The sequence below is a fragment of the Acipenser ruthenus genome, chromosome 10 (genome assembly GCF_902713425.1).
Source record: "Acipenser ruthenus chromosome 10, fAciRut3.2 maternal haplotype, whole genome shotgun sequence".
NCBI classification, from domain to species: domain Eukaryota; kingdom Metazoa; phylum Chordata; class Actinopteri; order Acipenseriformes; family Acipenseridae; genus Acipenser; species Acipenser ruthenus.
The window spans coordinates 14,308,193-14,336,038 of NC_081198.1; the positions used below are offsets into that span (position 1 = coordinate 14,308,193).

General features: G+C 38.6%; 1 protein-coding gene across 3 annotated transcripts; it reads right to left on the reverse strand.

Moving 5' to 3' along the window:
• Positions 1–1,038: 1,038 nt before the first annotated feature.
• On the reverse strand, positions 1,039–27,617 carry LOC117409623 (nardilysin-like). Of its 3 annotated transcripts, XM_059031835.1 has the most exons (32): positions 27,380–27,617; positions 26,690–26,889; positions 25,135–25,396; positions 24,217–24,298; positions 23,274–23,427; positions 22,472–22,545; positions 21,865–21,960; positions 20,267–20,389; positions 19,701–19,758; positions 19,213–19,286; positions 19,017–19,086; positions 17,424–17,501; positions 16,956–17,076; positions 14,921–14,979; positions 14,137–14,191; positions 13,848–13,952; positions 12,614–12,737; positions 12,035–12,121; positions 11,524–11,643; positions 11,003–11,054; positions 10,569–10,719; positions 10,020–10,147; positions 9,519–9,681; positions 9,050–9,081; positions 8,589–8,727; positions 8,317–8,364; positions 7,600–7,652; positions 7,164–7,247; positions 6,849–6,939; positions 6,326–6,442; positions 5,651–5,740; positions 1,039–1,811 (listed from the first exon to the last, which is right to left on the reverse strand). In XM_059031835.1, the coding sequence occupies exons 2-32, from the start codon at positions 26,872–26,874 to the stop codon at positions 1,611–1,613; spliced, it is 3,276 nt and encodes a 1,091-aa protein (XP_058887818.1). In that variant the 5' UTR covers positions 26,875–26,889; positions 27,380–27,617; the 3' UTR covers positions 1,039–1,610. The 3 variants fall into 3 exon arrangements, with proteins under 3 accessions (XP_058887818.1, XP_033871812.1, XP_058887819.1); XM_034015921.3 differs by having other exon boundaries at positions 26,690–27,616; XM_059031836.1 differs by lacking the exon at positions 1,039–1,811 and having other exon boundaries at positions 5,650–5,788; positions 26,690–27,617.
• Positions 27,618–27,846: the final 229 nt, after the last annotated feature.

Below are 27,846 nucleotides of genomic sequence, written 5' to 3' on the forward strand. Positions count from 1 at the left end.
CTTGCACAGTGCTCCTTGGGATGTTTAAAGCTTGGGAAATCTTTTTGTATCCAAATCCGGCTTTAAACTTCTCCACAACAGTATCTCGGACCTGCCTGGTGTGTTCCTTGTTCTTCATGATGCTCTCTGCGCTTTAAACGGACCTCTGAGACTATCACAGTGCAGGTGCATTTATACGGAGACTTGATTACACACAGGTGGATTCTATTTATCATCATTAGTCATTTAGGTCAACATTGGATCATTCAGAGATCCTCACTGAACTTCTGGAGAGAGTTTGCTGCACTGAAAGTAAAGGGGCTGAATAATTTTGCACGCCCAATTTTTCAGTTTTTTATTTGTTAAAAAAGTTTGAAATATCCAATAAATTTCGTTCCACTTCATGATTGTGTCCCACTTGTTGTTGATTCTTCACAAAAAATTACAGTTTCATATCTTTATGTTTGAAGCCTGAAATGTGGCAAAAGGTCGCAAAGTTCAAGGGGGCCGAATACTTTCGCAAGGCACTGTATATGCCTCTAAATATTACGTTTTAATTGCTACTCCTAGGGTAGAAGATAGATTAGAACTTGCACTTCTTGTTTTTAACCGATAACCCCCGCTATCAAACCACAAGGTGCAAAAGAAAAAAACAAAACAAAAATATGTTGCAAAGCTCTCTTTCAATCCCTGACTGGAATGTGGTACACCCAATGAATAATAAGAAAATACTTATCAATTTGCTGCCTAGCAAGGTAATGGGGGAATAAAGAACAGTACCTTTTCATGCTCACCAACCTTCTGCTGTCCTGGCTCTTAACAGGATATTTGAGCACATTGCAAGGTATTGATTACAATGCAATAGTTGTAAATATTCAGGTCAGAATAAATACCAAGAGATACCAACAAGAAAGACACCTGCAGCTGTCCTGCAAAAAAAACATTTTCAGCTAATCACGATCATCACTATTCTTTTTAGCCATTGTACTGTACATACCAACCAATGACAAGTATACAAAAAACATGCTCTCCAAAAAACAGACATTGCATTTCAGGGGATGGAGTTAACTAGGATTGTTTTATTGATTAAAAATTAAGTGGTGACGGTCCTTAAAAGTCCTTGCGTTTTGAATCTGAAAATATCTCAATCCAATTACCAGCGTCTGCATACATGGGCATACATGATCACAGCAGCAAGGAAAACCCTCACAGGTCCCTTAACAACCAGCATAAGAACCTTAAAACCAGCTTTGATGAACGCCTTGATACATTGAAGCACAAAGCATTTGACACAGCAAAGGTTTTTCCTTAATTCTGGTTTAGAAGAGACAGTTGGCATTGAAGTGGGGTTGAAAACCTTAGATTCTTCAGCAGCTTCAGTGGGGTGGTTCAATCCCGGTAACTTCAGCACAAGCCTATCATGTCTAATGAACATGCACTGGCATTACACAGATACTGACCAAGGTTTATTCACTTGAAATAGTCCCACAAAACAAAAAACACCCCACTTCAACAGCACCCTTATTTAATGTAGTATCAACTGTCAATGTCAAAACACTGCAGCATGTCAAAGCCTGCTCCTGGTTTATTATATATCGTTTTCAACACCCCTCTGGATTAATCCTGACCCTCTACTTGAGGATCTTGTGGAAGGGGTAGACGTGCAGGGTGGAGGTGAAGGCACGGATGTCAGTGATTGCGGTCACATCTGCCATGATCGGGGAGACAGGAAGGAATGTCAGCTGGGACACCTCTCCGTAAGAGGAGCTCTGCAAGTCTGAAGGACTGGAGCTGCTGGCAGTGTCCTTCTCCTCCTCTCCATAACCAACCACCTGGGAAGAAAAAAAATTAAATCATTTTCTACCCATTAATCCGTTGGTCAGTTTGGTCTTGAACTATGAGAAAGTAATACTGATAATTTGCATACAATAAAAAGAGCAATAGAACTGTGTTAATATGGCAACAACCTCAGATATTTATAAACATTCTTTCTGAACTGTGACTATATAAATACAACCAGGTCACTGACCACTTGGTAAAGGGGTTAAGTAGCATTCATGTATTTATGCATGGTTAATTCATGGAAAGTTACATTTTTGCTTCACTATATGTGCATTATAGAGAGGGAGTTATTATATTTTGTATTTTAGTCAGATGTGTGTTGTTACATGTCTCTGTCCTCTCGGTGGACCTGACAGATCTTAGACGGGATCTGGCAGCAGATGAAAACTGGCACAGAAATTGCACTCTTGTCTACACCTAGCGGACAGCCACGTTTTCCTACACTTGTCATTAATATGTTGGCTTTGCCACACAGTACTGCAGAATTAGAACGAGTATTCTCAGATGAACCTTGTAAGAACAGATGTAAAAAATCAACTGTCTATAGACATTCTGACTAACAAGACTGCTGTTAAAAACAGCACCAGCTTCAGACCAATGAAGCAAATGATCTAGCCTGCAAATGTGTCCATGAATGACCAGTAGTAAATAAGACCTAAAGAAATGCACGTGCACAAAACTAGCCTATTTTATAATGTATCATTGTTCCCTTTTTTCTTTTGTTGTGTGTCCACTATAAATCTGTATGTCAGTAAAAACAAAATAACAAGGTTGGCAACCCCCTGATTTGACTACACGACAATGTACAGATGTGGGTTTTTTTTTTTTTTTTTTTTTTTAATATATATATATATATATATATATATATATATATATATATATATATATATATATATATATATATATATATATATATATTGTTTTTGTTTTTTGTGTGTGGACTATAGGGGACCTACAGTTCGTGGGAAAAAGGTTTGAGCACCCTCCTATATAAAAATATCATGTTTTTTAAATTGGATAACAATCAACACATGGTGTTCTTGTTCATATTCGAACTGTGTATTTTTAATTCAGTAAAAAAAAAAAAATCGGGAAATGTGATTATCAAGCTCCGCTATGGAATTTGACATAAGCTTCAGGTTTTTCCGAATTTATTTCGAAACGTATTTAGCACACCGCCTTCAATTAAAAGGTTTCTGTCAGATTCGGTCAGTCGTTCAGTTCTGAGCAGTGTGTAAAACTTTTGTCAATTAATAACTAGAATTCAGCAAAATTGACCGTTTCTGATAAAAGCCAAGTATAATAACTTGGGCCCCGTGACAGCCCTGCCCAATGTTTTTTTTTTTTTTTTTTGTTGGGGAGGGTATTGTCATTATATACAAATCACCAACACAGTAAAAGTAATTATTTTGCAAGGTCTTTTATATTAACTGGAATTACTTGCATCTAGAAAACAGATTTCTTTCTACAGCCTACAAAAAAAATTATTATATACACACACACACACACACACACACATATATAGCAGTGTGGAGTAGTGGTTAGGGCTCTGGACTCTTGACCGGAGGGTCGTGGGTTCAATCCCCGGTCGGGGACACTGCTGTTGTACCCTTGAGCAAGGTACTTTACCTAGATTGCTCCAGTAAAAACCCAACTGTATAAATGGGTAATTGTATGTAAAAATAATGTGATATCTTGTAACAATTGTAAGTCGCCCTGGATAAGGGCGTCTGCTAAGAAATAAATAATAATAATAATATACATATATACACACACACACACACACACTGTATATATACACACTACCGGTCAAAAGTTTTAGAACACCCCCATTTCTCCAGTTTTTATTGAAATTTAAGCAGTTCAAGTCCAGTGAATAACCTGAAATGGTACAAAGGTAAGCAGTAAACTGCCAGAGGTTAAAACAAAAGTTTAGGTTACCAAAAACTGAAAAATAATGTACATTTCAGAGTTATACAAAAAGGCCTTTTTCAGGGAACAAGTAATGGGTTAACAACTTACAGCTGTTCTGCAGCAATGGAAGTAAATTAAGCCTTGAAAGTTGATGCTAACAATTCCTACAGGTGTCCCAACTTTTGTTGATTACTTACAAACCCTCTGTCTGTATAAAAGCAGTGTTGGAACAGACTGTGTTACTACACCCTCTTAAGCATTATTTGGACAGTATTGTACTGCAGGAAGTAGTGTATTGCTCTCATAATGGCAAGAAAAGGGCAATTAACAAAGGAAGACAGACAGACCATTATAACCCTTAAAAGTGTAGGTCTTTCCTTTAGAGAAATTGCAAAGAAAGCCAAGGTGTCAGTGAGTACAGTTTCCTACACCATCAAAAGGCACTTGGAAACTGGAGGAAACTCTGACAGGATGAGGTCTGGCAGACCCAAAGCCACAACAGAATCAGAAGACAAGTTTCTGAGAGTCAACAGCTTGCATGATAGGCGGCTCACAGGACAACAGCTTCAAGCACAGCTTAACACTGGTCGAAGTAAGCAAGTCTCAGTTTCAACTGTGAAGAGAAGACTTCGAGCTGCAGGTTTGACAGGTCGAGTGGCAGTAAGAAAGCCATTGCTAAGATGGCAAAATAAGAAAAAGGGGCTTGCCTGGGCCATGAAGCACCGCCAGTGGACTACTGAAGACTGGAAGAAGGTCTTATGGACCGATGAATCAAAATTTGAAATCTTCGGTTCATCACGCAGGGTTTTTGTACGCCGTCGAGTAGGCGAAAGGATGGTTCCTCGGTGTGTGACACCAACTGTCAAACATGGAGGAGGAAGCGTGATAGTCTGGGGCTCTTTTGCTGGATCCAGAGTCGGCGACTTGCACAGAGTGAGTGGCACCCTGAACCAAAACTGCTACCACAGCATTTTGCAGCGCCATGCAATACCCTCTGGTATACGCCTAGTTGGTCAGGGGTTCATCCTACAGCAAGATAATGACCCAAAACATACCTCCAGGCTATGTCAGAACTACCTTAGAAGAAAAGAACAAGACGGTAGGCTTCAAATCATGGAATGGCCAACAACCATTAAACCCCATCGAGCTGGTTTGGGATGAACTGGACAGAAGGGTGAAAGCAAAGCAACCTACAAGTGCAACACATTTGTGGGAGCTTCTGCAACAGTGTCGGGAAGAACTTTCCGAACAATATTTGATTTCCATTGTAGAAAGAATGCCACGAGTGTGTTCGGCTGTTATATCTGCAAAAGGTGGCTACTTTGAGGAGTCAAAAATTTAGATTAAAATTTTGTTATACCAAACGATTCCATGATTTCTTTTTTATCTCCAATTGTTTATTTGTTCTATGCTTTAATTGCAGAGTACATTGAGACATTAAACTGCGTAAATTTCAATAAAAACTGGAAAAACTGGAGGTGTTCTAAAACTTTTGACCGGTAGTGTGTGTATATATATATATATATATATATATATATATATATATAGAAAAGCTCTTTTGCTTTTTGATTTTAATCGTCAATATGTTAAATGCATTAAATCCATTCCTGGGGTCCTAGGTTTCAATAAGAGCATGCTGTACTCCTTTCTGTGGTAGTCTTGGTCTTTGTCCCATTGTGTCTCCTTCATTTTAAAAGGTATAATCACGACACCATCTTCTGATTTAGTGGGGACATTGTATTTATTAAAATGGAATTTATTGCATATTCTTCAATGTATAATGCAAACATGAGAACACTAGGATCCTGTAGTCCTGATTAACTATTTAACACAGTATTCCTAAGGTGTGCAAGTCTCTGATCAATAAGACACCCTCTGCCCTCCCCCCTGCCCCCTGCCATGCAGTGGTACTCACATGCATGCTCAGCTTCTTGCTGCCAGACCCGCGATGCTCCATGAAGCAGGACACCAGCTCAGACTTTGTGATCAACTTGAGGGCCTCAATCTTCAGGGGAGACAAGACAGACAGCGCCAGTCATACAGGGCAACAGCTCTGCAGAGACATCAGCAAATGACACTGCAGGATAACTAAAACAGTCAAAACACTATTCAAGTAAACAGAACTGTTAGCAACACTTGGCTCTGTATATTGATCTTCACGGAAGCAAAAAGGAAAAATGGGAACTATGCCATTGGTTCTCAGATAATACTATGCAAAAATAGGCTAACCCTTGAACACAGTCACTGTTTACCCAATAGACACAGAGGAAGCAATTGTTTACTACTTTTTTTCTATATTTTGGAATTCTGTGTAACTCACATTTATCAGAAAGCAGAATTTTGTTCACAATCCATTTGGTTCACATGCCAAATGTTCATTTTAGCTGTACACAATCTTCCTCACCCCCTTGAAATCTGCTTGCTATCATGCAATATGGTCAGTCTAACAGGTATGATCCCATAACTTGCAGCAATAGGAGGTTATAGCATTCCTGTAACTCAGGAAATACCCATAGAGGTGTGAATACCGTATTTGTTGCAAGGATCCTGAAAGAGAAAGTAACAGTCAGACAGTGAGCTGTGCGCATACCTCACGGTTCAGCCGGTCAAACACATACTGCTGGGTGACGACTTCATACCAGTTCCTATCAACCTCTTCGCCCAGGTGAGTGTCCTCACACTCCTTCAGCTTGATCAGGGCAACCACCTGTTCAGAATCAACACCAAAACAGTTCAAGAAAACACCAGTGACTCAGACACAGCCCTTAGCAGGGGAGCCAATGAGGTGTCAGGAGGATCAAAAAGTAGGGCAGCTTGATGTTTATCACATTATGAGAAATAGTCATTTGTAACCACCATTTGTGCAAAGTTTCACAAAATTCATGCAAGCTATATTTAAGAGAGGTTAATTTCAATAATCTAAAAACAGTGGCAGATCTTGTTAGTGCAGCCCTAAAACAACCCTTTATTGTCAGTAAAAACAGTAGAAAGTGGTGGTTGAAGATCCTTAAAGCTCTCATGTATGTAGAAAGTCCATTGTCAGCACGATCACTCTTCACCTGCATGAACACCTTTATATAGTGGGGCTGAAGGCGGCAGTGAAATAATTTTACCTGTGCTTTGAATGCTTCATCTGCAACGCTCGCCATCTTCTCTCCGAAGCCGGTGAGAAATTCTTCAATTTTTTTGTCAACTTCCTCGGTGCTGTGAAATACAGTGCAGGCCATCATCAGTTTATTATAAGTGATACTGAAGGAGGAAGATGAACTGGTGCTACTCTTGATCAAGCCTAGAGTCGTTCCTTCTACCAATGTGCCAACACAATATGAAAGAGATATGGAAGCAAATCGCTTATCTGCCAGCTCCCCAGAATGTTTTATAAACAAATATGTGAAATAAAAATAAACCACCAACATAGAAAAACTCACTTGAATTTGGTTGCCTGGGTTTCCACGGTAACAGAGAATCCCAAAACCCCTGAAGTATTTCTGCAGGTGGGGTAGACATGATACCTAAACAACAAGGGATGATTCAAAACACAATAGGTTTTCAGTCACCTTCTGTGGACAGTTCTACCAGCGTATGCCAACAAACACAATAACTTGTTAGTTCTATTCCAACACAGCTTTTACACTAACACAGTCTCTGCTCTCACCCAGTTTGATACCAGGGGAACTAGGGTTTTAAATTGTAAGATTTGCTTTTTCTTTTAATATCTGTCATTGAATAATATCCAAGTCAAGTAAAACATTTATTTAAAAAGTATTAATTAACAAATACCTAATCACAGTTATTTTGTTTCTAGCATATTATTATTATTATTATTATTATTATTATTATTATTATTATTTCCAACTTGCTTACCCAAGAGTCTCCTTTGTTCTCAGGAAGTCAAAGCAAGGCTCCTCCATGTGCATCTGAAACACGGACAAACTTGTTTTGACTATTACAGCTGCAGGAATCTCAGCCATGTACACATTTCAAAAAGCCAGAGTCAACTACAGATTTCAGAACAACAATTCCAGAGATGATGGACAAAGAGAAGGAGATGCGTCACCTTTTATTGAACAAACTTAACAATAATTAATCACATGCTTTCAAGACCTCAAGGTCTCTTCTTCAGGTGAAAGTAGGCAAATTACTTTTCCAACTTGCACCTGAAGAGAAGACCCCTGAAGTCTTGAAATCTTCTGATTAATTATTGTTTAAGGTAATAAAAAGGTGTTGCATCTCCTCTTTGTCTACAACCAAATTTAGTAATTTTCAAACATACAAGAGGGAATAAAGATTGGTCACCTGTCACCAAAATCCAATATTTAAAAAAGTTTTGAAGCAATCTTGGCACAAAAATGCCGCAAAGCAGTTGTAGTAAGTACAATAACAAGTTTCAAGACAATACAATTAACACACAATAAGCGATTTATATAAACTTTGCAGTGGTCATGGCAGATGCATTAGTGGAACTCGGAGAAGAGAGACCTCCTCCAAGTCTGCCCACTGTTCCCCAGCCAGCCCAGTGAAACCCCAAGTCCTTTTCTGGATATCACACACACACACACACACACACACACACACACTCACCACAAGCAGCTCCATCAAGGTGTGCTCCCTCAGGTTCCTGGGGCCCGACTGGAAACAGACAAAGATTCAGGTAACACAATAGTGCTCATTAGTAAAGATGTAGGATGACAGTGCTGGAGAGCTGGAGGATAGAATTATCTAGTGCTCATTATTAAAGGTGCTGGGCAACAATGCTTTGTATAAAATATATGATCGTGCACAGTAAAGTGGAGGTGTACCAAAGTGCAAATCAATGTTATCTAAAGAAACACAGAAATGAAAGGTGAATTTACCTGATAGTAAACAGTGACCTCAGAGTTGGCATCCCCCTTGTTCAAAGACTTCACTTTGCACAGGTGAGGCACCTTTGGTAACTCCACTACTCTGAAGTGAACAGGGACCTCTACAGACAGGCGCTGGAACTGCAGTTTCCTGGGACAAACACAGAGACCATTAATTGTTAGACTTGCACCCAAGTTATGGCAATACAAACCCCCACCCATATTGATGGCACAATCAATCTACCTAAAGGCTACAGTCTAACTGAGCAAACACCATCAAAATGTGCCAGACTTTCAAAATGTTTCTGTTACAGAGACCACATAGCCCAGGCCAGAGCTGGGATTACAAAAAGCATTGCTACTGTGCCCAAATAGATGGCTTCAAGTGAAAAAACAGGTGCTCACAATCAGCATCACATGCTACTCCTTGTATTCTTTTATTTTACAAAAAAAACACAAAATGCAACACTCACTGTATAACATAGTGCAGGAACTCCATTGCTTCCTAGGGCAGAACAGAAAGACAGTTTCCGTAAAAGGATGTATTTTCGCACCACAGGGTATTCAGGGAAATTTGTATTGGACAAATCAGAGATAGTTAAAGCAGCAGAAAGCATAGTAATGTCATCTCTGCTATCAGCCCGGGTGTGACATTTAAATCCAGATCACTAAGGAGTACTGTGAAGTTCACATTCTCATCTTTAATAGATCTACAGTACTGCAATGTAAGCACTCAAGAAAAAGGCAGCAGTAGTAAATAAAAAAAAATAAACACAGATTGATCCAAAAGGTTCACTGTGCTGTCCATAAATATTGCATAAACGTACAATTTTAAGATACAACAAGCATCTTAATTTCATTTGCTCTGGTGGAACTATTGGAGTATATATATGTATTTGTGGTAAGCATCTTCGCCACAAGGTGGCCGTATGGCACACTCACTCTGCTGGTGAAGTTCCCCTGCACCATCCCCTCTGCGTACAGCTGAGACTTGAGCTTGCCGACGAAGGACATGAGCGACTCCACGCTGAGGCCCTTCATGATGGCCTGGTACTTCTGGATCATGGACCAGCGCGAGTGCTCCAGGATCAGCAGCCGGGCATCCCTGCCATGAGAGGGGGGGGGGGGGGGGCAATCAGAGAGCATTCAAATACAAAGCACCACAGCAGCAGAAAGCCTACAGATTACTGTGAGGTTTATAGTAGCCTTATATGATACATATGTACGGTTGCTGCAGTTCTACCAAGGTTTATAATGTTGTCATGCAAGTATTGTCCTGTGTACGCTGCTTAAGACAGGCTCTGCCAAGTCATCATGAATACTGTGCCACAGGCAATGAGAGGAGTGTAATACATTTAATAGTAAATTAGAATAGGAAGTCTCTAAACTAGCATGAATAATACAGTAGACTATAACTTTAGACACACTCCTAAAGTTACTCACTTGCCCAGTTTATCTGGTTTGATGAGGATGTTGAAGTAAGTTTTCTTCAGTTGCTCAGCGATCATTGAGAAGACATCGGGAGAAGCAGTAAAATCGGCCAGATAGTCAATAATCAGGTTAAACAACAGCTGGAGGACAGAGGAAAGCATTAGATTAAAATCATCATTTACCTGGAAGTCCTCAACGCTAGCAAAATCACACTGTATTGTGTATTTGGCATTTTTTAATCCAAATTGAGAGCCAAGTGGGAAGTTGGAAAAAAAGCAACTAACTTATGTAAATCACTGTAGATCAGACAAGCAATTTGTCAAAGAAGCTGCACTTCCAAATTAATTGTGTGGACGAGGCTTTAGGTCACTTCATACACAAGGCAACTTTCCGGGCACTGGATGCTTTCCATAGGCAGCATCCTGCTATGGTGGGAAGTTTCCAGTTGCACACAGCCACACCAGGTACTCTCCAGCTACTGGATACAACTAGTTGAAGTTATTAGTGTTTGGGGCTGTCAATCAAATCTCTCTCTCTCTGACTGCAGAAGTTGTTACTTACAGGTAGTTTATGGTTAAATCCCTTGACTTTAATGACAAATCCATGCTCTCCAGCCACTAATTTGTACTCCAGCTGTGCAACATCAGCTTCATAGGCAGGCTCTGCCAGGTTGTGTGCCAGAATATTGACAAAGATGTCAAATAAAACCAGGCTGTGGAATAGCAATGAAGAAATGCATCACATTTATCAAGATTAATAAACCATTTCACACACAAAACCTAAAGCTTGTCAAACAGGGTCAACTGCTGGTACATGAATATCTGTATCACATCATGCAATACTTCAAACTATCAATTACAAAGTAAAACTAAAACAGAGGTACTAAAATAAACCTCAATGTCTTCATGAGAAAGACTTGTAAAAAGATTTACTAGCGTTGAGATAATATGCAGCCCAGGCTTTCAGAACAGCTCAGATTAATAACCAGTACTTACTTTTCTGGAGATTTCTGGATCAGTGGGGAGATTAGGTTGAATCTAACATAAGCTGCCAAAGGATAAAGAAAAAAACATGTAATGTAAATGGAAAAATAGACATAGATTTTAAAAAAAATATTTAACAAATATGGGTTCACCAACCCAATGCTGTGGGTTCACCTACTGATTGAGCACTGAACTGGAACCCAACCATGGCAGCGAGGCTGACCAACAGCACTGGAAGTGATCAGCAAGGGAAGTATTTGCACCAACTGCTAAAATTACAGCCATTTTTCATAAATTAAAAATCTGCATTTCCGATTTGTATTCCATTTTCTGAAGTTTTCGTATTTTCCATTTTAGCACTCCATTTATATTTAAGATATTTTTGAAATCCTTACAATTGGACTGTTTTCCACAAGACCACCATTTGCTTTTATAGACCTGCAATTCAATATTATGCACTCCGAAGCTCTTTTCTGTAGTACTGTGAGAAAGGAGAAGGCTGTGTGAAGTCATGAAAACCTTTTGCAACTCACCCTTGGGAATCTTAAACTTGTTGTCCTTCTTGTACCACAAGCAGCCTTTCTCGTTGTTGATGATTCTGACCGGATACTCTGTGTCTGGACAATCGGATGTCTTAAGGTTGAAATCCGTGGCTAATACAGGGGGAGAAGAGACAAAATGTAAGCTCTAAATGCTGCTGAACCTTTTCAGTACTATTACAAGTCTACTTAGGTAACAAACCTTAATTTACCTTCCCCTTTAAATTCCTGCTTTCTGAGCAAGAGTCTCAATTTAGTATCTCACTTTTCCTAATTATATATATATATATATTTATTATATATATATATATATATATATATATATATATATATATATATAATCTATTTAAACTTGAATTACGGTTTACATTCTAATAAATCAAGAACTTTTTTCTCTTCTATTTTAACTGTATTTTTCTTGTTAACGTTTGTCCTAAACGCTGTTCTTGGGAAGGAACGTCTGTCTCATGAATTCTCCCAAGTTCTGCGAACTGTTAACACTCACCAATAAACTTGTTCTCGGCTGGCAAGTGCAGGTCAGGGTTCAGTTCAAAGTCTCCAGACCACCGCTCACTCCACTCCTTCTCTATATCTGTATGGAGGGGTGGATGAGGGAGAGATATGTTCACGCTATACAGTAGAGAGATGTGTATCGATGAATCGTGATACTTTCTTTACATGATATATCGTATCATATTTGAGGTATCGATCGTTTGTATCGTGATACAAGACCAAAAGCACAACATAGCTCATAGTAGCTCACCAAATGGTTCTTGAATTAAGATTAAGCATGTTATATAGTTAGTATGAATGCATACTCTCCATTTATCTTTAGACTTAACAAAAAGGTCTATTTGACCTTATTATTCATCATACAAGTAGCCATTCAGAACTATCACATGTATTGTAATACAAATCTCATTGCAACCTACTGTATCGTGACATTAGTGCTTTGTTATACCCCTAGTAGCATCACTGATGGAAATACAATACAATCATTTTTAGGCTCTCAAACTGTTTCTCTTATATTTTAAAAGAAACCGTATATAGCAGACATCTAGCCTACGTATGTTGACAAATCTACCTTGCACACTGTACTGGGTGCCAAACCACTTCTCCTTCAGTGGGCAGCTGCCCTCGTTGTTGGGAGACAGCAGCAGCAGGTTGGCTGTGTCTGGTACGAGCAGGTTCAGGACAGCAGAGATAACCTTCAGGAAAGAGAACAGTGCAAGGCGAGGAGAGGCGCATTAGGTATTAACCATTTTCACAGACCTGGTCCTTGTCTGGTAGTCTGCCAAACTACAGAAGAAATGTGATTACACATTCCACATACAGTATATGCAGGCAATTATGCATCTGTGTACAATGCTACAGGGCGAAGACAATTTGTTAGGCTACAAACCACTTGGGCATACTGTACTGAAGCCTTTCAGCTAACCAGTTGGGTACCCACTATCATGATTGCAGGATACTTTTTAAACTGATAAATCTTTGCTTCCTTCCATTGTACAGTGAACAGCTTACATACACACACACACACATATATATATACATTTGACATTATATATATATATATATATATATATATATATAATCACACACACACACACACACACATATGTGTGTATATATATATATATATATATCTCTATCAAATGTTGTGTGGCTGGGCTTTCACGATAGAATGAATTTTCAACAAACAACCAATAATCATCTCGGCTGATAAACTGACATTTTCTGCAACCTGTCAAATGCTGTATGGGCAGTCTTAACGGGACACAGTTCAGTTACAAAACACCAACGTCACCAAATTAATTTTTTAAGTCTTATTTTAAGAAAAAGCCCACGAAGTGCAACACCTAACTGATAGCACTCATCAGTCGACAATTCATGCCTTTTTCAGATAACAAACTGTTTTGTTCCAATTAATGATACAAAACGTATTTGTCCTGTAGTAAACTATATGCATTTGTTTTATCTTATTTCAATTGAGCTATACGAGTTGTACCGAGTTTGTACACTACTGTATACTATAATTGATTGATTCACTGCAGTTCTTTCAGCCGTTTTCATGACATTTAACAAAATAAAATTGTAAATACTGTAATATTGTAAACGTACGAGTTCTGTTAGTTGTATGCATGTGGTTAACTAGACGCGCTGGATAAGTCAACACTAAATGGCATCCCCGTGGGTATGTTTACAAACTTCAAATTGATACCCAAATTTTTATTCTTAATGAAAACACAAATAGGCAAGAATTACATTACTTCTAATGAAACATATATAAAATGTATTTTGTTTTTATTATTAGTTACCTCAGGTTTATACTCAAACATTAGCTGGTCTCCAGTCAAAATATCTGGCTTACGGAAGAGCTGCATATTCTCACATACATTCTCTACGTAATCAATGGGATCAGTCTGTCAGAAAAAAAGAAAAGAAATACAAGACAATGTCGCATTTCTACAGCATGTACTGCATGATAATAAATCATTATTCTGCATCACATATACACATTCATACCCACATATGTAGTACAATTTTACTGTACACAAAAATAACAAGCATCATATTTAAAAGGACGGAATAGGAAGAGTGAAATACCTGTTCCTGGTAATGGAATTCATTGTCCTGAATCTTCTGAATTTCATCATAGATTCTATAGAACAGAATACAGTGTGTTTATGAGATCAGACCATGGATAGCCCATTAAACATGTGCATACGCTTCTCTTATCAGTAGTCCTGAAAAAACAAAAAAATTCAAGTAGCGTTTTTCTGTTTGGTTTGCTTTTTGGGGTTTTACTGTCCTGAAACGAATACATGCCAACATGACCTTTCTAAATTATGGATTATGAAAACCCAAAGAACTTGTGTTAAAAAATGCTCGTACCACGTTTATTCACAATAGGCATTTATTCTCAAGATATATGGGTGTTTCTACTCTATTGACTGGGATATTTATCCCTCTCAGGAGATTACAGTCAGTCTAACAGCACATTGAGTGGCACATCTGTATTTACAATCTCTTTCCAGTCAGAGGCTGTGAGGCACAGCAGCTACACAGAGAAGCACAGCACTGTGCCTGCCTGCTGATAAATCGGCTTTGTGCTCCAGCTCTGTCAAACCCTTATATTAGCTTTGTCAAATCACCTGCCTATGCTGAACCTGGAATGGAAATAAGACTCAATGCATAGCAGTTTGATCCATTCCTGGTTTCACTGAGTTTATAAGACACACACTGTGTCCTAAACACTGTGTGTCCTAAACACTGTGGCTAACCAAGCTCGCAGTAAAAACTGGAATGGGGGAAACTTCTATGCAATAGGAGTCTTTATTACCATCTCTGGAACATCTCAAATTCTATCCAATAACAGAATTAATCTTACCTCTGCTGGGGGCCACTCTTCTGAAGCATTTTCAGATACTGGAACACTAAATGAGCAATCTAAAAAAAAAAAAAAATTATATATATTATATATATATATATATATATATATATATATATATATATATATATATATATACACACACACACACACAGATGTGCTCAAATTTGTTGGTACCCTTACAGCTCATTGAAATAATGCTTCATTCCTCCTGAAAAGTGATGAAATTAAAAGCTATTTTATCATGTATACTTGCATGCCTTTGGTATGTCCTAGAATAAAGCAAAGAAGCTGTGAAAAGAGATGAATTATTGCTTATTCTACAAAGATATTCTAAAATGGCCTGGACACATTTGTTGGTACCCCTTAGAAAAGATAATAAATAATTGGATTATAGTGATATTTCAAACTAATTAGTTTCTTTAATTAGTATCACACATGTCTCCAATCTTGTAATCAGTCATTCAGCCTATTTAAATGGAGAAAAGTAGTGCACCACACTGAACATGGAACAGAGAAAGCAAAGGAGAGAGTTGTCTGGCGATCAGAAAGAAAATAATAGACAAGCATGGTAAAGGTAAAGGCTACAAGACCATCTCCAAGCAGCTTGATGTTCCTGTGACAACAGTTGCAAATATTATTAAGAAGTTTAAGGTCCATGGAACTGTAGCAAAGCTCCCTGGGCGCGGCCGCAAGAGGAAAATTGACCCCAGACTGAACAGAAGGATAGTGCGAATGGTAGAAAAAGAACCAAGGATAACTGCCAAAGAGATACAAGCTGAACTCCAAGGTGAAGGTACGTCAGTTTCTGATCGCACCATCCGTCGCTTTTTGAGCGAAAGTGGGCTCCATGGAAGAAGACCCAGGAGGACTCCACTTTTGAAAGAAACATAAAAAAGCCAGAATGGAATTTGCTAAAATGCATATTGACAAGCCACAATCCTTCTGGGAGAATGTCCTTTGGACAGATGAGTCAAAACTGGAGCTTTTTGGCAAGTCACATCAGTTCTATGTTCACAGACGAAAAAATGAAGCTTTCAAAGAAAAGAACATCATACCTACAGTGAAACATGGAGAAGGCTCGGTTATGTTTTGGGGCTGCTTTGCTGCGCCTGGCACAGGGTGCCTTGAATCTGTGCAGGGCACAATGAAATCTCAAGACTATCAAGGCATTCTGGAGCGAAACGTACTGCCCAGTGTCAGAAAGCTCTGTCTCAGTCGCAGGTCATAGGTCCTCCAACAGGATAATGACCCAAAACACACAGCTAAAAGCACCCAAGAATGGATAAGAACAAAACATTGGACTATTCTGAAGTGGCCTTCTATGAGTCCTGATCTGAATCCTATCGAACATCTATGGAAAGAGCTGAAACTTGCAGTCTGGAGAAGGCACCCATCAAACCTGAGACAGCTGGAGCAGTTTGCTCAGGAAGAGTGGGCCAAACTACCTGTTAACAGGTGCAGAAGTCTCATTGAGAGCTACAGAAAACGTTTGAGTGCAGTGATTGCCTCTAAAGGTTGTGCAACAGAATATTAGGTTAGCGGTCCCATCATTTTTGTCCATGCCATTTTCATTTGTTTTATTATTTACAATATTATGTTGAATGAAAAATCAAAAGCAAAGTCTGATTTCTATTAAATATGGAATAAACAATGGTGGATGCCAATTACTTTTGTCAGTTTCAAGTTATTTCAGAGAAAATTGTGCATTTTACGTTTTTTGTGGAGGGGTACCAACAAATTTGAGCATGTCTATATTATATATAAGAAAAACGTATATAGTCTTACAGTGCTTGGCACTGGAAGCCAAATTATATTCCCCAGCTGACTGATGATCCAAAATATGTGAATAGAAACAAACTGTAGTCATGCTGAAAAAGACATTGCAGGAATACTAAACGTACCCTAGAGGCATCAAAGGTAAGCAATTTGTCTTGTAGTTACCACTGAAGCCTATACGGTAACTCATTCCACCACTAATGTAAATTATAATGCAAGACCATTAGCTTTGCATTGGGACAGCACAGAGTTATACCTGGTAGTAATTCCGGTAGCCTTCATCAGTCAGAGTGATGGAGATGCCGAAGATAGAATAGGTGGAGTTCTGATCAAAACCAGTCTCACTGTTCCCTCCGTACAAAGCAAGAGCCCAGCACCTGAGAGAGTATAAAGGGGCTCCAGTCAACCTGATGTACATATCCGCACTGTCCTCACTACACACTTTCTATCTGAATTGTGGAGTGGGCAGTAGAAGTAGATTTACTACTTCTAGTAAAAAAAAATTAAAAAAAAGGGGGAAGTATACATAGAAATGACATTGCTGTAACAAAATAAACCAACTACAGCAAGCTGTTATTCCTCTGTTTTATAACTTACAGATTAAGTGTGGTTAGTGGTAAAAAGCAGAGACATGTTTGAGTTTAGATAAAAAGTTTATACCGTCCACATTATTTGTATTGTCCTTATTATATTAACATAGCTTATGCTCACTGGCATCACTCACTTTTTCCTGAGCAAGGACAGAATGCTGCCTGTACCCTCGTGACCAATCAGCCAGGAGATGAAGTGCAGCGGCTTCACCCTAGAAATGAAACAGAGACACTTAGTATTCAAAAGGACTCAAGGTTTCAAGCTCATCTTCACTTAGCATACAGAACCCCTGCTGGGAAGGGCAAAGCTACAAGGTTAGCAGTCAATGCAGTTGAGCAGCTCAGCATGCTGTCCACCTTTATTCTGGTGCCAAGTTCAAGCAAATGATTTCACTACTTGATGTAATGACGGGATGATTCAATATATTTATATGTCATGGAGCTCCAGTTGTGATTGAAGGAAGCTGAATACAATGCCCGTAGGGAGAAAGCAGAATCAAGAACCAAGAGATTACACTACTTTCTTTCTAGCCTGTAAATGTTGGAACCAATTTTCAAAATACCTTGAGAATGATAAGACGGCCTTGCACAGCCAATACTGACTTGCACAGTCTTAAACTGTGGGTTTGAATCTTGTATATCTTGTTATCTAGAACTGTTCAAATAAATAAATAAAACACATCTTTTAATCATTTAGACTGAGCTGATTTCTGCAAAACTACTCCGATCTCTCTTTAAATGCAGTGCTCCCTCGCAATAACGCGGGTCTCGGGGGACACACAATATGAGCGTTGTAACCAAAGAGCGTTATAAACGGGGGAGGGTGTGGGGGGGGGGTGCCGCGGGACACATAACATACATCTGACAAATACAAAATAAAATAACTCCCTCTCTATAATGCACATAAAGTGAAACAAATGTAACTTTCCGTGAATTAACCATGCATAAAGCACCATGTAATCAACGCTATATTTTTTACAAAAAAAAAAAGAAAAAAAAAAGGTAATATTCCCACTCGTGGATCATTTTAATTAGCAGTTTTTAAACTATAAATATCCCGGCTAAACAGCTGTAGGGAGTTCAGTTCGAAGCGACAGACAAGCAAACCAAGTGCGAGAAGGACAGTGGGTCGGTAGAGGGGAAGAGGGAATGGGTTCGCCCCAGGTTCAGCTGCCGCAGCGACGCTGAAGCGTCTCGTCTCGTCTCCCAGAGAATGCCGCAGCTTCTCTCGCAGCATAAAAAAGTAAACGCATTAGGAAAGGTAACCACGTAATAGGCCTAATATTTATTTAGTTATAAAACGAATGCTGAATAAGATGTCTGTTATAAAGTGCCAGCACAGCTTTTCTTCAGTTCAGATACTATATCAAAAGGGAGAGAAGGAAATGGAAGTTAGTCTGAGAAGTTGGATATAGTTTGAACAACAGCGGTACTGTATTAGTGTAGAAATATTGCATGAATCACTGGTATAGGGAATTGGGGGACATGCTGTATGAGCTTTATATCCGAGGCACGTTATAACCGAGCGCCTTATCGCGAGACAGCGCTGTATATCTTTTTGCGAAACTTTTTTTTTTTTTTTTTTCTTTTTTTTTTTTTTTTTAAACCTGACAGCTTGCTAGCCAGCAGTCTGACACATGAAGGTGATTTATGAAACTGTTGTAGTTTCTATGACAAAGCAATAAAAATTAAATAATAATAATAAAAAAAAGCTTGACTGTACCCACCTGTAATGATGTTCCTGGGGAAGGAGTGCCCAGGTGATAGTGAGGGCATGAATCTTCCGGACAGGTACAACTGGAAGATAAATGCAGGGAAAAGGTCAGGGCTAGTCCATGTCCTACATAGTAAAATAAAAAAGTCTGCTGTCCACAATAAAAAGATATGCTATGAAACAACTATCCTTGCTGTATCAGTACATACCTCTGTACAGTTTGTTAAAGGCTGGCGTATCGAATGGGTCAACTAGATGAGAAAAGTTCGGCTTGGGCAAAGAACTGAAGAAGGGAGAGAGAGAATGGAAGGATTGAAACATGTATACAAAATACATTACATTATTCTTAGAGTGTTTATAAAGCAGTAGATCTGCTGAGAGTAGGATGAAAAAAAGAGCTCTACAGGACTATTACAGTGAAGAACTAAAATGAGCCCCATCTCTGATGCAAGAGTCCCAGAGGAACAGTATGTTTCACAGAGTAAAAAAAAAAAAATAGAAATGCCTCCACAGAGAGCCCTGGGCCCGTGACTGAGTGAAGAGAACCAAGGTACCAAGCTCATCTTGAAAAAAGCTACCACATTTACCACAGTCCAGTACACCCAACATTTATCACAGTCCAGTAAACCCAACTATATACAAGACACTTCATGATTATTGATATTACCAACAATGTTTTAATGGAGGTCAGACTCACTTATTTGGAATCTTGCTGAAGATCTCTCTCACCCACTCTTCCAGTGTATCCAGACTCTCTACAACCCAGAACAGAGAAAAGCCATCAATACCAAAGCAACTTTGAAGCCCAGCTAATGTTCCTCAACATCTTAACCCCTTCAGGAAGGACCCAGTATTTTTGTAAAGAATTTCCCCATGGAAAATGAAGTGCGTCTCAACACAAGACAAGTCCCCAAAAACTACACTCCAGAAATGTATATAAACAAGGGGTCATTAAAGGATTAAATGAGGCTTTCTAAACCATTTTCTTTACTGTGAAAAACTATTTATATGTGTGAATAACTGACAGATCTGGACAAACTTTTTAGGACTAGTGCTTTCATCAATGTAATTATACCATTATGGATTTATTTGCAATCTGCCAGCAAATTCAGTGATTTGTATACAAAAAAAAAAAAAAGGGAGGTCAATGATTGGATTGGATGGCCGTGGAGCTCCTTTACCCCCCTACCCCAAAGAGGGTGATCCCTTCAGGGCAGCCTTGGGGAAGACTGGTTGGCACTGTAGGAAGGGATGGCGCTTTACCTTTAGACTGCACAGCCAGGGTCATGTAGTGGGCAGAGTAGTGCTGCTCCCAGAACTCTCTCAGCCGAACGTAGGTGTCGATGTTTTTCTCCTTTGGCTCATGTTTCAGAGTCTGTGCGTTCCCTGCGAGAACAAAAAAACCAACACACTAAACATGGCTTTGTCAAGATATGGTCAGATCAGCATCTACAAATCAAGATCTCAAAACCATTCCACTCATATCAGGCTAATTGAGCTCCACATGACTGTAATTTAGTTTTTCGTAGAATCCAGAATGCAAAAAGCCAATAATATTGCGTGTATATTAACATGAAACATTTTTAATGAGCACAGAAATACTGAAGTGCCATGTCTGGTTAAACAGCCTTCTTATGTGATTTGTTGCATTGCTGGCTCTTTGAACTCCCTGATGCTCCATATGGGTCTTTTATACAAAAAGGCTGGACAGCCCTGATATAGCTGGTACTCCCTGCATGCAGACCACACCTTTTGGGAAGGGATGTTGTGTATTCCGTCCTTCGGGTGAGACATAAAACCGAGGTCCTACTGCAAGTTACTCTGCAGCAGCAGTTGTGATGCATAGTTCACCACCTAGTCATGATTTCCATTATGATTCGCACTCTGAGGTGAACATAAGCAGCAAAATTATTTGTGTTGTCAAGTTTAAAATGGAAACAGTAAACACTTCAGGAGTGAGTCTCAGGTCTGTACATTTCCAGTTATGTTAGGAAAATAGAAGGGATTGAAAGACAGGGCATTTACACTCAGCTACAAGTCTAAAGCCTAATGAGTAGGATTTAGGTAGGACACAGCAAGAGTTGTAACTGGTGTCTATAATATATATATATATATATATATATATATATATATATATATATATATATATATATTAGGGCAGCAGTGTGGAGTAGTGGTTAGGGCTCTGGACTTTTGACCGGAGGGTTGTGGGCACTGGTGTTGTACCCTTGAGCAAGGTACTTTACCTAGATTGTTCCAGTAAAAACCCAACTGTATAAATGGGTAATTGTATGTAAAAATAATGTGATATCTTGTAACAAACTGTAAGTCGCCCTGGATAAGAAATAAATAATAATAATATTTTTATTATTATATATATATTTTTTAATCATTACCCAAAAAAGATCCAGGTACCTGGGTATTTTTCATGGCAGGTACCCGGTTCCGGATTTTTTTTTACCCGTGTGTGTGGTCGGCAAGGGTAGAAAATCCAGAACCGGGTACCCGCCGTGAAAGAAAATTATATTATATATATATATATATATATATATATATATATAATAAAAAACTTGCAGTAGGACCTTGGTTTTACATCTTACCCGAAGGATAAAAAAAACTTAGCCATCATTACAACTATAAATTAAAATCTTATCCTGGAAACACCAAAAGGGTACGTTGGTCTGACTGCTTGGTCACAGCTAAGCAACTGTTTGTTTGATAGGATATTTGTGCTGCCATAAATAAAATAAAACAAATGCAGAATTTTCATGAACAGTATAATGCAAAAGAACACAAAGAAGAGGGAAAGTTAATTTTTTTCAATTAAACAATAATAAAGTACTTATAAATGGAATTCTTACCCCAGCAAAACTTGCCCATAGGGTGCCCTGGCTTGGCTAGACTTCCAAAGAGCATCTCTTTCCTATGGCTATCAGATGGTCTGGCAAGCTGGTACTCTGCAGAAAGCAGAAGAATCAACACTGTTTCAATCTCATATTTAGTAATACTTTAAACTGCATTGAAGTTGGGAGGGTTGATGGCTTGCCAGGAAGGTTTAAATCCTGCCTGGGGTGTAACTGGATTTCCCCTTCTCCTAATAAGTGCCTTTGAAATATGCATTTTTTTAACCTATGTATAATATTTGTTCTCTGTTTAGTTATTAAGAATTGCCTCCGTAGCTGTAACTAGTGTTTCTATATACTATATTAGGATGCAAACTGCTCAGGCACTGTCTTTGATTTTCTCATTCCAGAAAGTCAACTGCTGGTCCACCTGCTCTGTAAAGCAAGCAGACAATATCGTCTTCCAAAGGTAACAGTTAAAAATGTCCTGAGGATTATTTTGGTCTGGAATTACTGTTTGGCAAACAAAAAATGTATCACTTTTTTATTAAATGCCCTATCAGAATGGTTAGATTTGCAAGAACATTATCTTAGCCTTTAGTCCTTGCTGTATTAAGGCTCTCACCACTGTCCACAGCCTCCACCTCCCTGCCGATGGCATCCTTGATCATCAGCGGAGAAATGAAAAACTGAGCCCACCTGCAAACACAAAGAAAGACCCCAATAAAGTTGCATTAATTTGTTTTTGTTTTTTTAACAACATTATGACCAAACTTGTCATCTTAACATGAGTGTTAATAATAACATATTTGAAAATAGACAGTTAAAAGAAAACTAAATTAAGAAGCATCATTTTGCTTAGGGACAGAACACAGTACATCTGTGTGTGTGTGTGTATAAGCAAAACAACAGCACTACGGTTGCTAGGGAGTTAAATTTGCAATAACTAAGGTTATCAGCGTCATGGTCCAGAATAATGAGTTGTTTTTTTTTTTTTTTTTTTTTTTTTTTTTTTTTTTAATGGTACCTTGTAACAGTGAATATGTTTTTCAATTATGCACACATGTGAACTGCTTTAATGAATGTTCATCAACAAAATCCATTTAGTTCAGCTTTTTGTTGAAAAAACCCCCCACAATTTCTGTATTTTTAATAAACACTAAAACCAAATCACTCAATATAGTGCAAACTACAAGTTGTACATTTGTAAATGTCTTGAAAAGGGACACATTTTTCAGGGTGTGATCACACTCCTGGAGTGCGAAAAATATATATATATTTTTTTTTTAATATGAAGGGTTGGTTTAAGAGATAGGAGCCACTGGGGATACTGAATATAATACTGTAATATATACAGTGGAGCGTATGTCTTTGTATTGTCAGATACACTGTGCGCCGATTCCAAGCCCTTACACTCTTATACAAACCTGTCCAGTGCCTCCCTGAAGTGTTTCCTCTGCACGTCGAACTGGAACACGGTTCTCTCGCAGTCTGTGGAGGCGTTGTCGCTACCGCCGTGCTTCTTCAGGAAAGCATCAAAACCATTCTCAGCTGGGTACTTCTCACTGCCCATGAACACCACTGCAAAACAAGCACACAGGACCCTTTTACAATGGCTTCAAAACAAGGCTTCTCTCTATTTTATTTTATCACCCCCTGAACAGAAGATTCACTATTCTCCTCCATTACCAAACACTCATTTTACAAAAATGTACAACTGCGTGCATTGTCCCACGTATGCTGTGCAGTCAGATGTTTTTACTTATCTGTAAAGACATTTTATCATCCAGATTTGGTTGATCTCATTTCTAACATGTACTGAATAAAATAATTATTATTATTATTATTATTATTATTATTATTATTATATAAAAAAAATCTATAATTTACCGGTATTTCTGTTCTGTACAAATCCAAATCTTTCAATAGTCAACAACATTGATTTTTAAACATGCATCTAATTGCTTCAGTGGTTTCTGCTTCATCTCTTTGCTTTAAAAGGGAATAACCAAGTTCTTGAATTTCTATTTCACTTCGAATTTGAGAAGAGAATCGATTAGGTGTGCAAAAAACTACTCTGAAAGACTCGGAAAACTCTGCAGTTTAATTTGTAGACTTGAAATTTGGTATGATTATTCAACAATTATTTTAAAACAAAAAAAATGATATTCCGCAGCCCTACTCGATGTCATTCCTGAATCTCTTCTGCAGCTTCATCTTTAGAAGCATAAGGACATTACCATATATAAAATTATACTAACAAAAAAGGAAGAAAGATTTGATGCAAGATCTTAAAACTTGCACAGAGCAGATGGGAGCTCAGTTTTTTAAATGAAGCTGTGATTATTATTAATTTTTTTTTTTTTTTACTGTGTTCAAGAAAATGTGCCAGCCCCGGCAGGTCATCTGGATCACTGAAACTTCCGACTCCAACACAGAGGGCAGCTGCGGACTGAATTAACATAACAGCATTAGACGCCACAAGCCCTATACAAGTCTAGAACATGTATCATCAGCAAGAACTGATTTTTAAGTACATCACCTAACATTTAATTGTATGGATTTTCTAGCACTTTATTTATCATGTAAAACAGCGTTTGTTGTTGTCCCATAAATAGGCATGGACAGACAGCAGAAGATCCAGTCCTGCATTGCAAGCAGGCATTATAAACAGAAAGTGTACACAGCAAAAGAGTCAGTGGAATGCACTGCATTTTGTATTTATGTAGAGGGTCTGGTGCTGTTGATTTGACTGTGGGTGGTGATCGTTGTTCCCTAGATGTTATCTCTGCTTCACAGAACAATCATGAAAAATTCCCTTCAGAAAATAAATGTATACCGTACATACAGGGGTCTTTGTATTTTGGGCAAGAAGAACATTTTCTTTTATTAAGTATGCTAGTGAAATATAGCATAAAGAACATTGAAATGAGTATGTTTAAAGCTTTCCAATGTTTTTACTTATTTAATTATGCTGTGTACATGTATGGTACAGTAGACTAATGAAAAGAAATAGTATTAACAAACACTATTGTATTCAATGTAATATCAAGTACTACCTGCTACAGCAAACAGCATATTTGTTGTTTCATCAATAGCTGTGTGTTTTTAATGCTTCTTTTGCCAGGTTACTGATTAACTCCTGAGAAAGTCAACTCCACGTATTGACACTATTTTCACTCAATGCCTTTAAAGGGATATTAAAATATTGTGTCTGTATTAGCCTTTTGGACTCTCAAACAGATAAAAGACAATTTGTTTCAGCAACTGGGTGTGGGTTATTTTCACCTGTTTTTCAGAACAGCTCTTTTTCTTCTTCAAATCACTCTCATCCTCCAGCTCTTCAAAGTCACTGTCCTGCTCATCCTCTCCGTGCTCTGATTCTTCAGTTCCCTCCCCAGAGTCACCGTCCTCTTCCGCCGCATCCTCGTCCCCGCTGCCGTCTTCCTCCAAGTCGCCCTCTTCTTCCTCAGAGTCCGACGGGTTCCCGTCTGTGCTGCTCAAGTCTGAGATCAGGAGAGCTTGCAGGCCGTTGTCTAATTTAATATATCTGGATCACAAAACAACAGAGTGGTACTGTACAATTTACAATGGCTCCTCAACTCCAACCCTCAAGGACAACTTCCCTTTCTGTTTTTAAGCAGGACCAATGTGTTTAAAATAAAGAGGTAAATAAATACATCTGCAGAGCTTTCCAGTACATATAAAACAGAACATTCTGGAAATGTAATGGATAAAAAGTGGTGTTTCACTTCTGTACATTAAGTATATTTACATGCACAAGGAATCAATCACTCCTTTCGTAATGGCTTATTTTGAATCTGAAAACAAATGTTCAGCAAACTCAAATCAGGGTCAGAGGAATAAATGCTTCAGAACCTTTGCACTTGAATCTGATTAAATCCACAACCAGATTATTTGGCACAAATTTCATATCATATTATAATCTATATTATATGGAGGCTGTTTGTCTCGACGTCCAACTGTTTTTGTAGGTCACACATGTTAACACACAAAGAAAACAGCTTGTCCAACTGTTATGAAAAAGCTTGCTAAGGATATTATTTAGCTAAAATTATTGAGTATCAAAATCTGGGGCTCAGACTCAGTTTACATTTTTTTTATTTATCTTGTGCGCTGATTTTGCAGGGAGGAACTGAACTGTCCTGCACTGGTTGTTTTAGCCTGCGTGTCAAATGGAAATATTAAATTAAAAGACGATCTGCATACACCATGACCCACCGAAGTTCTTGCAATTATTTGGCTTCATAAGCCATTATTATAGGAAGTGAGTGTGTTAGTTTAAATTGACAAGAGCAAAATGTGACAACTAAAAATACGGTTTGAGTTACCTGTATTGTAAGAGTAACTGCTATTTCAACAGTATCACTTTTTATGCCAACTTCACTTCAAGGAGCTAGAATTACACAAACGTAACCTGAACCTCCGCTATCATGAATTCCGGCTCTAAGTTACTCTTGCACTTAATTCAGCCGTGGGGACTTGGTATGTTTTCTATAAATATTTAAATAGAACCTTTCAGGAGAACTACATATATGAAAAAAAAACACACAATTATATTCAAAATAACAATATTATTTCAAAACATCACAGGCATTAACTGATCAGACAAACAACAATATATACCCCAGAGTCGCTACTCCTGCTCTGAAATATTATCATGATGACAGTTCTACCAGCTGTACCACAAACTCAAGTACTGAGGTCTGTCAATAACTAAACTTTGAACATGGCAATTGTTTAACCCTTTGCAAACTGGAGGCACAAAATCACCTTTCAACAAAATGTAACCACACCTTTCTGAAGGATGTAGGATTATTACCTGTAATGTTTGGGATCACTTGGCGATTTGACAATCTCAGAGTCCACAGGGCTTTCACCGCCACCTCTATCCCCAGACGCCCCTTTGTCTCTCGCTTCAGCCGGGTGCTGAACTGGATCTTCATTGGGCTCCGGTTGCGATGGCTGCGCGGACTCAGCGCAGGCGACCATGTTGGTCACCGGCATGCTGTTGGGTCAGACCTGAGCCGGGATGGGGATTAAAACACTGCTTAACGCAAACTAGTTTGTATAATGACGTTTAACTAGCAATTGTTTTGCTACCTATGAGTAGGAAGTACTGAATGTGCATCTAGCACTAAGCCACTACTGAAACTAAGGCAAATCACAAATGAAACGGTTAAGTGATGAATTTATCTTTAAAAACAGGTTTAAGTCCAGCTCAAAATGTGTTTAGTCTGAGATGGTGCACTATTTTAAACTTGCCCAGACTGAGGCAATATAGTTGAAAAAAAATCTCAAGTTAATTTTCTTTAAAAAGTTTGCATAGAGCGTTGATTTTAAACTGTATTGACAACTTTTTAAAACAGACTAAACAAAAAGGGGGTTAAACGCATAAACATATATTTCAGTTAAATAGCAGCGCAGCTATGTACTATTTTGTAGAAACACGTATCTATTTACTAGCATCCCGAACACAGGCCACCAGCAAAACAAGGATACCTGAACTAACCCTCTCTCGGCAGGGCCGCATGAACTTGTGATAACTAACGTTAACGTGGTTACAATAAATTATTTCATGCCCAGCGGTTTAACAATAATTGAAATTAATTCCTTTCTATCGCCAAAAGCCTTGTATTTCAAAAGTATGCCAGGGTGTTGATGTTTTCTTGCTCCAGCAAAAACACTCTCATCCAAACCAGCAGCTCATCCTAACCTGCTGATTGCACAAGCCCGGCCCGAAACCGGGAAGCTCCTCACTCATTGGAGCTGCGAGCAATCATGGGCCAGCTGTTCACCAGCTGATTGGGTGATTGCTTCTGTCACTCCAGAGGAATCAGGGAGGGGAGGGGATAGGGAGGAGAGCACAGAAACATGTGCAGATCTCGTTTTAGTTAGATTGATTTTGTGATGTCTGGTAAGTGCTTTTTAAAGTGGAACAGGGTGGAAATAATATACCGATAAAAGATAGGGATTACC